At 35.6% G+C, this 13,985-nt stretch overlaps 1 protein-coding gene across 1 annotated transcript in view; it reads right to left on the bottom strand.

Moving 5' to 3' along the window:
* The window catches only part of SLC15A4 (solute carrier family 15 (oligopeptide transporter), member 4), a gene marked incomplete at its 5' end in the record, with an annotated part of 28,219 nt that overhangs the window by 8,691 nt on the left and 5,543 nt on the right, over positions 1-13,985 (bottom strand). The window contains 4 exons of the mRNA XM_010013826.1: positions 4,245-4,414; positions 9,045-9,122; positions 10,150-10,318; positions 11,100-11,395. Of these exons, the coding sequence (XP_010012128.1) occupies positions 4,245-4,414; positions 9,045-9,122; positions 10,150-10,318; positions 11,100-11,395 (713 nt within the window). The remainder of the gene's footprint in view (positions 1-4,244; positions 4,415-9,044; positions 9,123-10,149; positions 10,319-11,099; positions 11,396-13,985) is intronic.

Here is a 13,985-nt window from a genome sequence, read left to right as displayed (position 1 = left end):
GGGGGGGGGGGGGGAGAAGGATCTAAGATGAAAACATTGTTTCTTCATACTAAGAATTAAATGAGGATTCAGCCCTACATTGCAATTACAAATTATAAAATAGGAATACGTGTTTCCTTATTTCCTAACATAAAACATTTCAGACTACTTTCGCTATTGGTTTTCCAAAACATACAGTTCTTCTGCCACAGAATTAGTGATTATAGCCTTACTCAGTAGCAATAATTGTACAAATACTTAACCCTTTCCCAGATGGATTAGCTGGGAGCTTTCTCGTATGAAGTATGTTGGGTTTTTTAACGACAATGTCATTTTCACAAACTACTACTTTGCAATGTTGAACCATTGCGTCTGCCACCATAGTATTAATAATTTAGAAACCATTTCAGTTATCTAAATAGCTACACTAGTTCTGTAGAACTACGGATACCCTCTATGAATATGATCATGACATTTATATGACAGTTATCATCCCAAGTGATCCAAAAGCTCATTAAAGCTTGATTTACAAGCAATTCATTGCATAGAAAGTACTTCATGCAAAATGAAAAATAGGTACTGTAGATGGTAAAATATAACCATTTTTAGCTCACAACAGTTTAGAGTAGAAATTGAGTATAAAATAATGCTTTAGGGGTTTTGTTGAAGTTGCCCAGATGAAGGGATCTGCTTCACTGTTACATAAAATGCACAGAATAGGTAATAATTAATAAAACTTCCTGCTTCACCTAAAAAGAACTGCTATAAAAAAAACTTTCAATATCCTTGGAAATAAGGTGGATTTATTCATTGCCAATTGAGAGGAGCAAGACCGAGTCAATGACACTACTTCCTACAGAACGTGTTACACACATGGCCTCCTGTTTAGTGCCTGTCAGTTTTGGTCTCTTTCTACTTATTGAGCCAAGATCTGACCTAATCCTGGGGCACAAAATATTCCTGTCACCAAAAAAATAATTGTACAAGGCTTAGATGACAGACACACTGGTTCATGGATTTCATACCATGTACAAGTGATTACATCTGCTTCCTTTTCCTTCCTAGAAGTAGCCAAAGGATGACATAGATATTCAGTATGATGTTGTCTGAACCTTATGACATCACTTTTTGTATAAACAAGCACAATCAATTTCTAACGCACAACATCTTATCTGTTCTCCTTTTTATTCTCAAATTTGTGACATACAACCCTTGAGGGGGCCAACCAGATCACCATCTCTCTGCTAAGTGACAGTATTTCAAGGGAAATTACTAATACTTGCAAAAAACACCTCATACCATGACATGAAGTTTCTGCTAGCCCTGGTCATGGCAAGAGACCCAAGCTTGGAAGAAAGCATGAGGCAAGCTCCCTATAGCCCCTATGTACAGTCTGTAAGTGAGGCCATAACTAAACAAGAAGTTCTAGAAATCATGCTTAAGGATAATGTTGTATTTCATCATTGTAGGGAGTTGGAGCCAGAGCTCTGAAAGCCAGACTGAGGGGGTACACATTAACAAGGGAGTTAAAATACTTTGAAAAAGATGGAAAGCTGTATTTGTATAATCCATGTTTGTTCATTCATAGCAGTTCAGAATCGATTCAACTTGAAATCCCACACCAGCTCTACAGTCTAATCTTCTGAAACACAAGAGTTGTAGAGGGTAAAAAGGTTAAAATGACTCAAGTTTGTTTAAATATTACCTTGAGGTCCTGAAGAAGTATTTTCTCAATAACAAGTGTTTCTGAGGTAAAGACTGTTCTGAACTTAATACCCTTAAGTGCCAGGCCACCACGTTTTCCTCTGCCTTCCTCACTTCATTTTAGGTGACCACTTAAGTATCTTTCTTTAGTTCTTCAGCCACCTCAGTGCTCTCTGAACTACGAAGAGCTAATTTAATTAAAGCTGGATTTTTTTATGTTTTGGTTTTAACATAGCTGCCAAACATTTTAGAGTGAAACTTAATTAAAATGTAAACAAAGCAGTGCAGTCAGCTGAGAACTCAGACATAATTTTGTTCACAAGCATTCAGCACAAAATCACTGCACCTCAAAAAATCTAGTGATCCTTAATGTGTTTGATACTCTTCACACCATAAGCAGATCTAGGAGGCATTTAGCCATACAGAAGCATAACTACACAATACCAAACATTGCCATAAATTATCTTCAAAGTTGAGTACTTCAGAATCCAGAATCTATCGATTTTTTCTTATACTTTGATAGACAAGCTTCAAATTTAATCTCATGGCTGTAGTAGTTAAAGGAATCTTAAGTTCTTGCTATAATTGTTTAAACTCTATAAATGAAGTAGATTTTCCAGATGAATAACCTTAAGTACTGCTGCTCAGAAATTACGATAAAATGCATGAAGCACTGGCAGATGTTCATTAAATCTAATCAGTTTCATTCTCACAGTTTAGAAGATATTTAAAATAATCTAAACAACCTAATAGGCAGCCCAGGTAGTGTCCACAATTAATGCCACAAAAATCTTAAAGTTAGGTAAGTAAGTTAAAATGGAAATATGTCACAAACAAATGATTAAGTTACTTCCAAGATTGCAAGTTAAGATATTAACATCTTCATACATTTAAGATTTTAATCAGTATCTCTAAGGCAGAAATGGTTGGAAGTAATGTTTTAATTTATGAATATGCAAATATAGCTTCTATAAATATAATCTACTTACAAAATAAAAATTTTATGAAACATATAAACCAACAGAAGCATTCCATCCTGCTAGAAATAGACAGTTTCCTAGGCCCCAAATTTATCACAACTGAAGCTCTTAAACTCCTGTTATGATGAAGGGATGTTAAGTTACTCCAAAAGTTACTTCCAACCAGACTACAGGTAACAACTGAAAGAATTCATCTTCTTAGTTTCTACATGGAAGAATCAGGAGAGGATGAAACCAACAAAATCATGAATTACATTTGCAGGTGAGTAGAAAACAAGGTGGCATTTGAAATTTTGAAGAATTCTGCTATATGAACACATTCCCCAATTTGACAATCATAGCTTCGTACACTTTTTTTCCCCAGTACTAATAAAGACAGATACTGCTGGTTTTGAATTCACTTATATGTAAGCCAGCAGGTTCTATTTAAGGAGCTGACATTTAACTGTTTTACATCATCTTCTTTTGCTGGTAGCAGTGTCCAAAGTAATACAGAATAAGAGAAACATTCCTATTTTAAGTTTAAATGACTTTGCTTTAAGAACTTTAGTTGCCTACATACAAAGTGACCTTGGCCTAATAAGGTAATTATCTCTCTTATTGAGAGAAATCTTAATAGCCGTATAAAATGTCCCTCTCTCTAAAATATAGGAGATTACAACTGCTGAAATTAATTTATTTAATGCTATAATGCTTTATCAATATGTTCATTACAGTGATACTAGGTGAAGGCTATAGGTTCTATGAAGCATTGCTCAGTTCCACATCAGCAGTGCTTAACAACTTTAAATCATCTCAAAAGCAGCTGATTTATGGTTTGAACAGAGTTGCCATCTTTTTCCTCTCATGCTACAGCTAAGCTATTTTACACTACAGTAATTCCTAAACATTAGGGAACATTAATGTAGGGGAGAAAAATACTAAAGTGTGAGGAAAGTCTAGGAAAGTCTTGTTCAGCCATAACCTAAGTCTATTATTTCAGATACAGAGAAAGGATTCTAGGTAAAATTTCACCTTTTTAATACTTGGAAGTCAGACTTTATGAAGGAACATAATTATTTCTGAACTAGATTGTTTTTCAGGTTAAATAAATTTTCAACTTGAAGATAAATTGTTAACAAATCAGAGAACATGGACTTCCACAATACCATAAAATTTAGTTCAAGAGGACTAACAGCCTTATATCCAAACTGGACATTTTGTTCAGGCACTGATCATGAAGTTAAGGATTTGTAGAGAAAATATGGTCAGAAAAGAAATAGTTCTCTTCTACCAAGCATAACAGAAAGTGACACTGTATGTGAAAACCTTAACTAACCTGTTGGTTTTAAAAGGTATGCTCGAAGTCTATTTCGGGCAGGAAAAGCGGTCCGATTCTATTACAAACATTCAAAACAGTTTAGTAAGTCCTTGGGTAAGATCTATTTCATTGTGAGAAATACATCCATGCAGTTCCATTTGGCTATCCCATGAAAAATAATTCTGAATAATCTTAAAGATTCACAAAGGTTTTTTTTTTAAATGCTGTTGCAAATAGCTGAAAAAATAACTATGTAAGTAGATCTCAAAGTTGTTTTCTTACCTGCAGCAAATGCAGAACACATTACAAAGAACATTCCAACTGCAATCCTCTTCAGTGAGGATGGAAGCAAGCCATTCCTCTTTAAAATGGGGTCCACCAATTTGTCTTTTAAGGGTATTAGAATCAGAATAAGCACTGCATCAAACATAGTCAACCAGGCTGCTGGAAACTGAAAGGATAGATGGCTTAAGTTAGTAATGTCATACTTCAAGGATAGATTTTTACTATTATTTTTTACAAATGAAAAATATTTTTGAGGGAACACTAAGAGCCAAAATAAACTACAGTGAAAAAGACACTGTGAAAAGAAAAATAGAAGTGTGTAAAAGCTGAGGAAAACAATCAGCTATTTAGGTTTTCATTTAATTTGGCAGTTCATGATTCTGTTAGCTCAGAAGCACAAATGATTCCTCACCATAGTAACTCCAACAGTACTGCATATTCTCACTTTCAAGATGCACCTCGAGCTGTGCTGAGGTGGGTGGGTGTTGGGGCTGTTGTTTTGGGTTTGGGTTTTTTTTTGATGGGGGGGGAGGAAGAGTGTAAGGGTATAGGAGCTTTCCACTAGAACTGAACAACATCAACTATTCAGACTAAAAAGGTTCTTTTCACAAATGCAAATAATACTGCACACAGTTCCAAGGAAAATGAAGAATAAGAAAATTACTGGGCTGATGGAGACAACTCTAAGAAAACAAAATTTAGAACTCAAAGATTTTTGCAAAGGATTTTTTATAAGATTTCTAAGTTTCAGAGGGCTCATATTTTACATCCTTACTCCGAGGTAATTTTTGTTAAAACAAAAGTTCACTAAAACTATATGAATTCCTTTTGAAAGATGAGATGGCCATCAGCATTACTGCAAAATCTGAGTTTTTCTGCATACATCCTGAAATACATTTAATGGAGAAAAATCACTATCCTTTGGGAGCTTTTCTACCATGAAGATTTTTTTAGCCATAGAAAACCTGTCTGATGAATGACTGATTGTGACACTCAAGCCTAGTAAACAAAATTGTGCAATTATTTAAATGAATACACCCCAAGATACATTTTTAAAAGCTTTCTAAGTCAACATTAATGGCACACAAGTCAGGAACTCATTTAATGCAATTAAATAGTCTCTACTCTTCTGCTTCTATTGATATACTCTAGTCTGACAGAATTAAACTTTTTTTCTACTTCAGTCACGAAAAATATTTAATAGCTACATTCTGTAGATCTATTATTAGGCTTAGAACTTTCAGAAATATGCCACAGAATAGTAGAAACAGAGTTTTACGATGGGAATACAAAATTCAATTAAAATTAAAATTAAATTATACTTGTCAAATGAACAAATAATGTGGTGTAATACATGCATCCTTTCTCATTTGCAAGAATCAGTAATTGACAGTAAGATTCCCATCTGTATGAAGGAGACAATTTCTACCAATCTTAATAATATCTAGCATCTGTTCTGAGCTAGCAAACTGAGACAGTACAGGAAGATTTATAATAATGTTCTGGCTTGTGGATAATTGTTAAGTTGCATTTAGAACAGGGTGATACCGCACTATGCATCGCTCTGACTCTTTGACCTATAAAACAAGCACTGCTTGATCTACGTGTTTCTGATGCAGATACAGTTTTTGGTACTAAACTGTTTCTGTATGTATGGAAACTCAAGGTTAAAACAGATGAATATTTTTCTAGAGATTATCCAGGATGACAAAGGGGCCTGTGGCAACCTGAAGCTATGGCCACAGTAACTGAGGCAGACAACCACATTCCCTTAAGGCTACAAATCGTGACCACTGCAAGTATTTCAAAAACCCGAGCCCTCGGCCTCTAACACAGTGTGGGCATGTATCTCCCACTGGAAATGAGAACCCTATTTCACTGAGTGGTTGTAATCACTCCATTATGGCTGACGTGATGACAAACTGCAAAACTTGAACCTTTAGGTCTTCATAAGCTAAGCATGACTTGGCACTTTGACCAGAGTCTGCACCAATAGCACTAAGTCTGACTGACGTCAAGCCATGTCTGTATTCAACTTTGTCAAAAGCTCCAACTAGCATTAGTGCATGTATGGGGCACATTTTTAGCACCCTCTGCATGCAGACATGTTGCAACAACAGTCACTAAAAATACTATTGCTTTCTTGCTCTGCATTACAGTTCTCCAAGGCTTTCTGGTTCATAGCTTGCAAACCCCAAGAAGTTATGATGATGATAGTAGAACTGAATTCATCCTAACCTCTCCTTAACGTTTCCTAGGCATTTCAGGATCATGGATTCCAAAATGGAGTATTAAGCTCATTTGGCTATATAAAAATATTTAGCAGTTTGATACACAAGGTTACATACATTGCTTAGCCATCTTCATTTACTTTAGAAAACACACAGTGAATTCTGCCGAGTTAGTCAAATTCTTGCCTATTTTAAAATATTCAGTAAAACTTCAAAACTGTCAATTTCCCTCCCTCTCCCATTCACCTTTTTGTTTGCTTCAAATACCACACCAACCTTAACCTCTGTAACACTTTGTACAAAGACTGATTTGTGTAATTAGAGTCAAGGATGTAGGAATTTTTTGCCCTTGCTGAATCCGGTAAGAAAGAAGAGAAATACCAAATGCCTCTGGCACTGCTGTATTTCATACAATCAATCACTTGGGTTTGGGGGTGTTTGGTGGTTTTTACTTTTTTTGTTTGTTTAAAATCTATGTTTTTCCATTTTCTACTCTAGCACGAGCCTGCAAATTAAAAGGGCATACACATATATCACTCTTTTCATACCAGGAGGAAATATATTAGTATATATAGTTGATTAGCATGGAGCAGAGGTGCCTAAAAGAACTTAAAGAAAACCTAGACCTCATAAGGTATAAAGCTGCTCAGGTAAAGCATTATATCACCACTCCTTAATTGCTTCAAATCACTTCCATTTGGAGAAAACCAAACTAGTCAGAATTGCTTTCAAAGATACTGCCTACATAATGTAGATTGCAGGTCAGCATAAACCAGGAAGAGCAACACAACTGATACATTGCAGAAAAAGGAGCCAGTCACTCTTATGCAAGATAGAAAATCACTATTTAGAAGTATCAAGACAGACCAGGATTATTGTTCCATTACCCTTGCCTCAAATTCTGCATACTGTACATAAACACTAAAACCAGGTAACTGACTTTTAAAGCCACACTTTCAAGTTAGAAAAAGTGGCTACGTGGCACAAGTGGTATTTTAGTCTTTTCAGCAAAAACCAGGAGAGCCATTACTTTTCTGAACTAATTCAATTCTACACAATGCTCTACTTACAACTTGAAAACAGTTCTAATGCCCAAAAAGGTGGTGAGGAAGGCTCAGTTTGATAACCAAAGCTCCACGTTCATTTCTACCTAATAAATATTCAGACTGACAATGGGACTCTGAAGTCCTGTGTCCACTTTGTTAGAAGAAAGAAAAGCCACTTCTCTAGTCAAACTGACAATGTTCCAACAAGACAGTCACATGGTTCATAATAACAGAAAAAAACCCTAAGAGTTTCCTCTTATATGCAAGTAATAAATAAATTCATTAAATAAAAAAGCTCAATGAAAAGAACAAAATGGGTTATATATCAAAATGTAAATGTGCCAACCTGTATTTAAGTAGAATTAGGTATATACTAAAAAAAACCCCAATTATCTTGAATGTAGTCCACAATTAAAATTGATGCAACTAAAGCAGAAGCCTCAGCTTAATTAGATTTTTTTAAAAGAAAGAAAATATCTTATGTTTAAATGAACATGCAACTCAAACAGAACAAAACTGAACCTCGAAGGGGAAGTGGCAATGGCATTCTGTGCCCAAAAGCTATGCAACAAAAAAAATACACATACTGAGAACTCAGTTGAGGAAATTGACTTTAGATCCTTTCGTTGATGCATTTAACTGAAGAAGTCTCAAACTACTCTTTCTTTAATTATTTAAGTATGTAAAAGTAACTAACTAGCACTGGATTTGTTTAGAAGTCTTACTTAGGCACTTACTTCCATTAAGCCTTCAGTAATGATTCAAAGCAATTCAGTTTTCAAGTAAGTTCAAATAAAATGCAAGCATTTGTTTATTCTTGATCTCTAAGAAGACTGAAGCCATTCGGAATTATTGATATTAATTTAAAATAAAAGAAACTGATCTTTAAGGTCAGTTCAACCTGAACTATTCTATGATTCTAAACTTAAAAGAGTTTCCAGTAAGCCTATTAATAATTTACATTCATACTTTTTGTTTTTACTTCTCAGTACCATTTCTGCAATTACGTGATGCCAGCCTTCCTTGAAACACATTGATCGAACAACTTCCTTCAATATGCTCAACTGATTCAAGGTAAAGTGAATGAATATTAATTGAACAGTATAAAGTTACAAATGTATTTCAGTTCCAAATTTGCAAACACTAATGTTTCAGTTAAGTATGGGAATTCCTACTGAGTTTGTAGGAACGCTTTTCTATTACTTACAACTGTGTAAGCAATGCATGTAGGTTTACAAGCTTCCTTCAAAGATCATACTTTGTTCACTGAAGGATAAAGACACTCTTAATCGAAGCAGTGAAATCAATCTGAATACATTCAAAACTGGTTGGTGTGAACTTCATATACTTGTAGGTATGCCCAAATCCCTGTATTATGTGTCATACTTCTAAATGCTCAATATCTGTGCTCGTTGATTATCCTTAGTTGCTACCTTAACTTCATGGAATTTTTGTACAATACTCCCTATTTTGTATTTCTACTAAAGAAAATATACTTTTCACTGTTTTGCCTGCTTACCGTATGAATAGAGTTGGTGTCATTTGATATTTCAGGAATTTTCATATGAAGACTTTGCAATACATATGTTGTCTGCATCTAGTAGTAGGAAAGATGAGTTGAGATTACTTGGAGGAGGAGTACTGATAGCAAGATATTTTTACACTTTAATCATTAACAAAGATGATAACAGAGGTAAAGTGCTAATATAGCAAACCAAAAAAAAATTGTTACAACCTTGCAAGACTTTTTTAACCCTTACATTTCTTTTTCTAAAAGAACAGAATCATTCATGTCACTTTATAAACAATTTCTGCACATTTTTCTACCAAAACATATTTGCTATCCCAATTTCTTACTCAGACCGAAGAACAACAAAGGAATTAAAAGGAAATCTGAACCATTTACCCCGACCTATCTGAATCAACTATAAGATGAAACACAGCTCAAAAATTTGAGACATGTAAAACTATGCAACTGTTAGTTTTAAATATCATTTTCTTTTTTTATTATCAAGTAAAAATATGACTTGGAAGGATTCTTAGCAGCCATTTTTCCTCTCTCAATTTCAGGGTGAGTTTCATATTTATAAAAGAGTGCCCAGAAAAATGTGAAATCAGACACTTTGGCATATTGGTAGCTAATAGAGCTTTCCATAGTTTTATCTAGCAAATAAAAAAATTCAGAAGCTACCATCATGCAGTATTATTTTTGCTAATATAACATTATTAAAATGACTCCTGGGACGCAACCCCAGGTGTGTGCAAGACAAGTAGTTAATATTATTGAACACATGGGTGTTAAACAAGTCAAATTGCCAATACCACAGTACCAAAAAAAGCTTTTCGATATTCATCTTCTTTAGAAGACCAGCTACTGAATACTAACTGTAAGTAAACCTTACAGAACAGTTTCCCTGCAAAAGCCTTTGTGTGTTTCCTCCAGGTAACTGCTCAGGGGGGTGATTTTCAGACAGGAGTTAGATTTATAACACAGACTCAGAACTGCAACTTAATGCTACTGCCAAGAGATCTTTCAAATGCAACTGGGAGAAGAGGAAGTTATGGCCCTTAAATTATATTTTTAGACATGTGAAATAAAAATGTAACTATTTGAAACTACTCACTTGAAAATATACTGTCCAGTAAGGTATTAGAGCCAAAAAGACAGGGATAATCTTAACAAGAGCTTTCACATCTTCTACTTTATCTTCTCTGAATGGGCCCCCACGAGACAGCTTGGCCATCTCAAACAGGCTTTGCTTGCGAGGTTGCTGAAGTACTCCCTGGCTTTCGCTTTTGAAAAGAATTTGAAACATTTAGTTAAACAGCAACAAAATCTCAATATATCATTATAAAAAGGACATGCATTTCCAAAAACGTTACCTGTGTAAGTTACATTAGAACAACTAGACCAGAACTGATCATCAGCAGGTGAAAGCACAAGCTGAAAACTTGTATTATAAAGGTTTCCTTATTTCCCATCCTCACACCACCACACACAAATAACTGGCATTGCAAATGCAGAACTTAAGAACAGTATCACAAAATACAGATTATTCTAATTCATTGAATTGTTTTGTAATCTGAACACATAGAAGGCCAACAGTATTCCATGGCCATCTCTTAAGAGTGGAGTAACCATCTGGAAAGCAAAAAGCCAGGACACATTTTGGCTGTCCATCAAGCCACTTTGAACATTAAATGCAGATGATAGATCAGAACTTGTCCCATAAACATACCCAAGCAGAGAAGTAAGCAAGCTAACGCTTAAAGGCAGCTTGCTTGGGTTACGTTACACATTCAGAAACTCTGAACTGGCAAGCTATAAGCATTCAGTTGAAAACAGCAGATTTGACCTTGCAGCATGTGGATCCAGTGATCTCAAAATGTGCCCCTCTCTCATCCCAGAAAATATCTCCAGGACTCAGATTTTTCAGTTCCAGTTCTCAAAGCAAAATTGCATATTCCAGTGTATTCTCTAGCACGACTTCCTGCCATCTAGTTTGAACTAACTAGTTCCAACTCTTAGGCTGATTCACGGAATCCAGACTATACAAAAGAGTTCAGTACACACCTATTAGTTGAATGTTCCACGTGTCTCTTTCTTGAACAACAAGAATAAGCAAGAATTTTAAACATGTCTGTGAAGGCACTACCATCAGGTGGTTTTGTGATGAAGAAACTCTGACCACATAAGAAAACCATGAATGAAATCCCAATGCAAACTGTTGGGATACTATATCCAATAACAAAGCTCACATTCTGTTGAATGTATGCAATGCCTCCCAGAGAGAGAATAGCTCCCAAATTAATGCTCCAATAAAACCAATTAAAAAATCTTCTTGTGGCTTCTGGACCCCGATCTTTGACCTGGAAAAGATTAAAAACAAGTTACTCAATTTCTGAAGAAAACAAACCCTGTTTATTAGATTCCATCAAGTTTGATGCACAGAAGAGTCCAGATTTAATTTAGAGCCATACTGAAATGATTTAAGTGTTTTGGGCTTAGGATGATATTTGATGAAATGACATCTTACTAAGCTACCCCATTATATCAGTAACCTACTGCTAGAAGTTCAGCATAGGGATAAAAAAGTCATACAAGACTAAGCTACATAGCTTCCCCATAGAGGCCATTATTATTTCCTCTGCATTGTCTCTCATTTGGTCATTTCTCTAGACAAAGCTCACTCAGATTAACATCCCATAGGCCACAGAAGTTGAAATAACTAGGGATTTTTTTGGTAAAAAAAGTTAAGCTACCTAAAAATTAATTTGTTATTAGTATTGTAACAACTGCTTCTTCAACTTGTCATAACCGTTAACCACATTCCATTTTCTAAGCCTCAAATGAGTGCTTGGTAATTAAAGCACAAATTTAAACTTCATCACAGTCCTAATGCCTCTCATCAGAACATAAACTGAAGACTTGCCAGTCTGACATTTAAAATCTAAATAAATAGATTTGGATTGCTTGAGGTGTCCCAAGGTCCCAGTAAACATTTATCCTTCTATTAAGCCAGCACTGTTCATAGTGCTATTTTTGTGCTTGGAGCCCTCAGTGTCTCTCCAGTGGAAGTAAAGACATCCCTGGTTTACAAAACTATCCTGTAGTGTTCACAATCACTCTTTATTCTGTAGTGCCTACTGTAAGTCACCTATGTTTTGTGATTAAGTCACAGGAACCTAACATCAGTCATAAGATGTGATGTAAGAGAAATCATGCTAGTTACAATTTGAAAGACATTAAAAAGATCAACTAGTCTGTAGAAAAATTCATAATACTGTATGTGTCACTATTTTATGACTGAAAGGCCATTAATAGTGATTAGTAAGTCAATGCTATGCACCAGTCCTGCTGAGTCAGTTGTTCTTGATTTCTAATTGCAAGTTTCCCTTCCTCATTTGTCAGATCTTCAAAAGACCTGTGTTTAGTTTGCAATATGAAAAGCAGGCTATGCCTTGAAATAAGTTATTAATGTTGTCAGTTCTGATTTACAGCTTCAGGTTTCTCAGTTATGCATAAACTCATCTGTATCATTTAACCATGCCAAACAAAAGAAACATTAAGGCATCTACTCCTATGCACAGTTAACAGCATTGTTAGGCATTCAGATAGGCCTGCTAGCATGTCAGATACAATCTTGGAGCCTCAACCCAAGAAATTCTGCCTTTCCAGTTTCAACTCGGTACTCATTTCCTTATTTTAACAGTCAGCACATGCAGTAGTGTATCAAATTAGGAATTCCTTCTGAAGCCCAAACATTACCAAATAATTACATCGTAAACACAGCGCTCCAACTTACATAGAGTTAGCAATCTATTTTATGAAGTTTCCATTTCTTCACTATAAAATCTCAGTCTCTTATAATGTCTGCTGGGAGGATGACTTCCCATCCTCCCTCTTACAAATGACCTTGCTCACATCTATGCAAAGAAAAGCTAGGAGATGAAAGCAAACTTTGATACAGGTAAGAATAGGACAAGCACAGCATGATGCTTTTATCGAGTTTTATCCCTACCTCCAAGCATTAGCTTATGAGAAACTTCCTGAACCAAGGATGGCTCCTATCTACGTAACAAACGCAGTGGATCACCTCTCCATGAACTTGTCCATCCTGCCTCTGAACCCAGGTTAGCACATAATATCCTATGGCAAAAAGTTCCCCAGCTAATTACACAGTGGGAAGAACCACCTCCATTTGTCTGTTTTGAACCTGCCTTGTACTAGCCTCACTCATTTTACCTAGTTCCAGGAAACAACAAAAGACAGCTGAGCTTTATCCCACCCCTGATCCATTTCTGCCTCTCTCCTCTGATCATTATTTCCACAAACCACTGTCACATCTTTCTTCTAGCTGCCCTTTCAGGGATAGGAAGTTGTAGACTGTTTCATGACTCCTTGCATAGAAACTAATGACCATGTGTGTGGCCATTCTGTGAAGCTTTCTTCTCCATCTCCAGTATCATTTTTGAAACAGAGTGACCAAAAAGAAATGCAATGCTCAAAGGACAGACACATGGTTTGTCTGTGTTACAAAGAATAGAATCCATTTTCTGCTTCCTTATCAAAGTATATATGCACACTAAAAACCACATCATAGCCACATCTGAAATGCCACTATGGCATTTCATTTACAAACATTACTAAATTAGTAAAAATCACACTGAACTAGGCAGTGGAATATCTTGTCAAAGTGGAAGAAGTCTTACCAAAACCAACAAACATGGTAGAGTTAAAAAGCAATCTTTGCAGCTCCTTCCAAACATGACATGAGCTGCACAAAATAGGAGCTGTATTGCATTTACAGTGAACTACTCAGTTTCCCCCTCTGGGCTATTACTTGAGATGTGTGACAGCACAAAATAGATCAGTCTACTCCTCATAAATAGACACTATATTTTAATAAGGAACCAAGAAGAAAACCATGCCAGAATTTTATTATTTTATCAAGGGCAA

This window comes from Nestor notabilis, unplaced genomic scaffold (genome assembly GCF_000696875.1).
Source record: "Nestor notabilis isolate BGI_N333 unplaced genomic scaffold, ASM69687v1 scaffold10314, whole genome shotgun sequence".
NCBI lineage: Eukaryota > Metazoa > Chordata > Aves > Psittaciformes > Psittacidae > Nestor > Nestor notabilis.
Note: the sequence above shows the minus strand (reverse complement) of the source record. Positions and strands in the feature narration are given on the sequence as shown.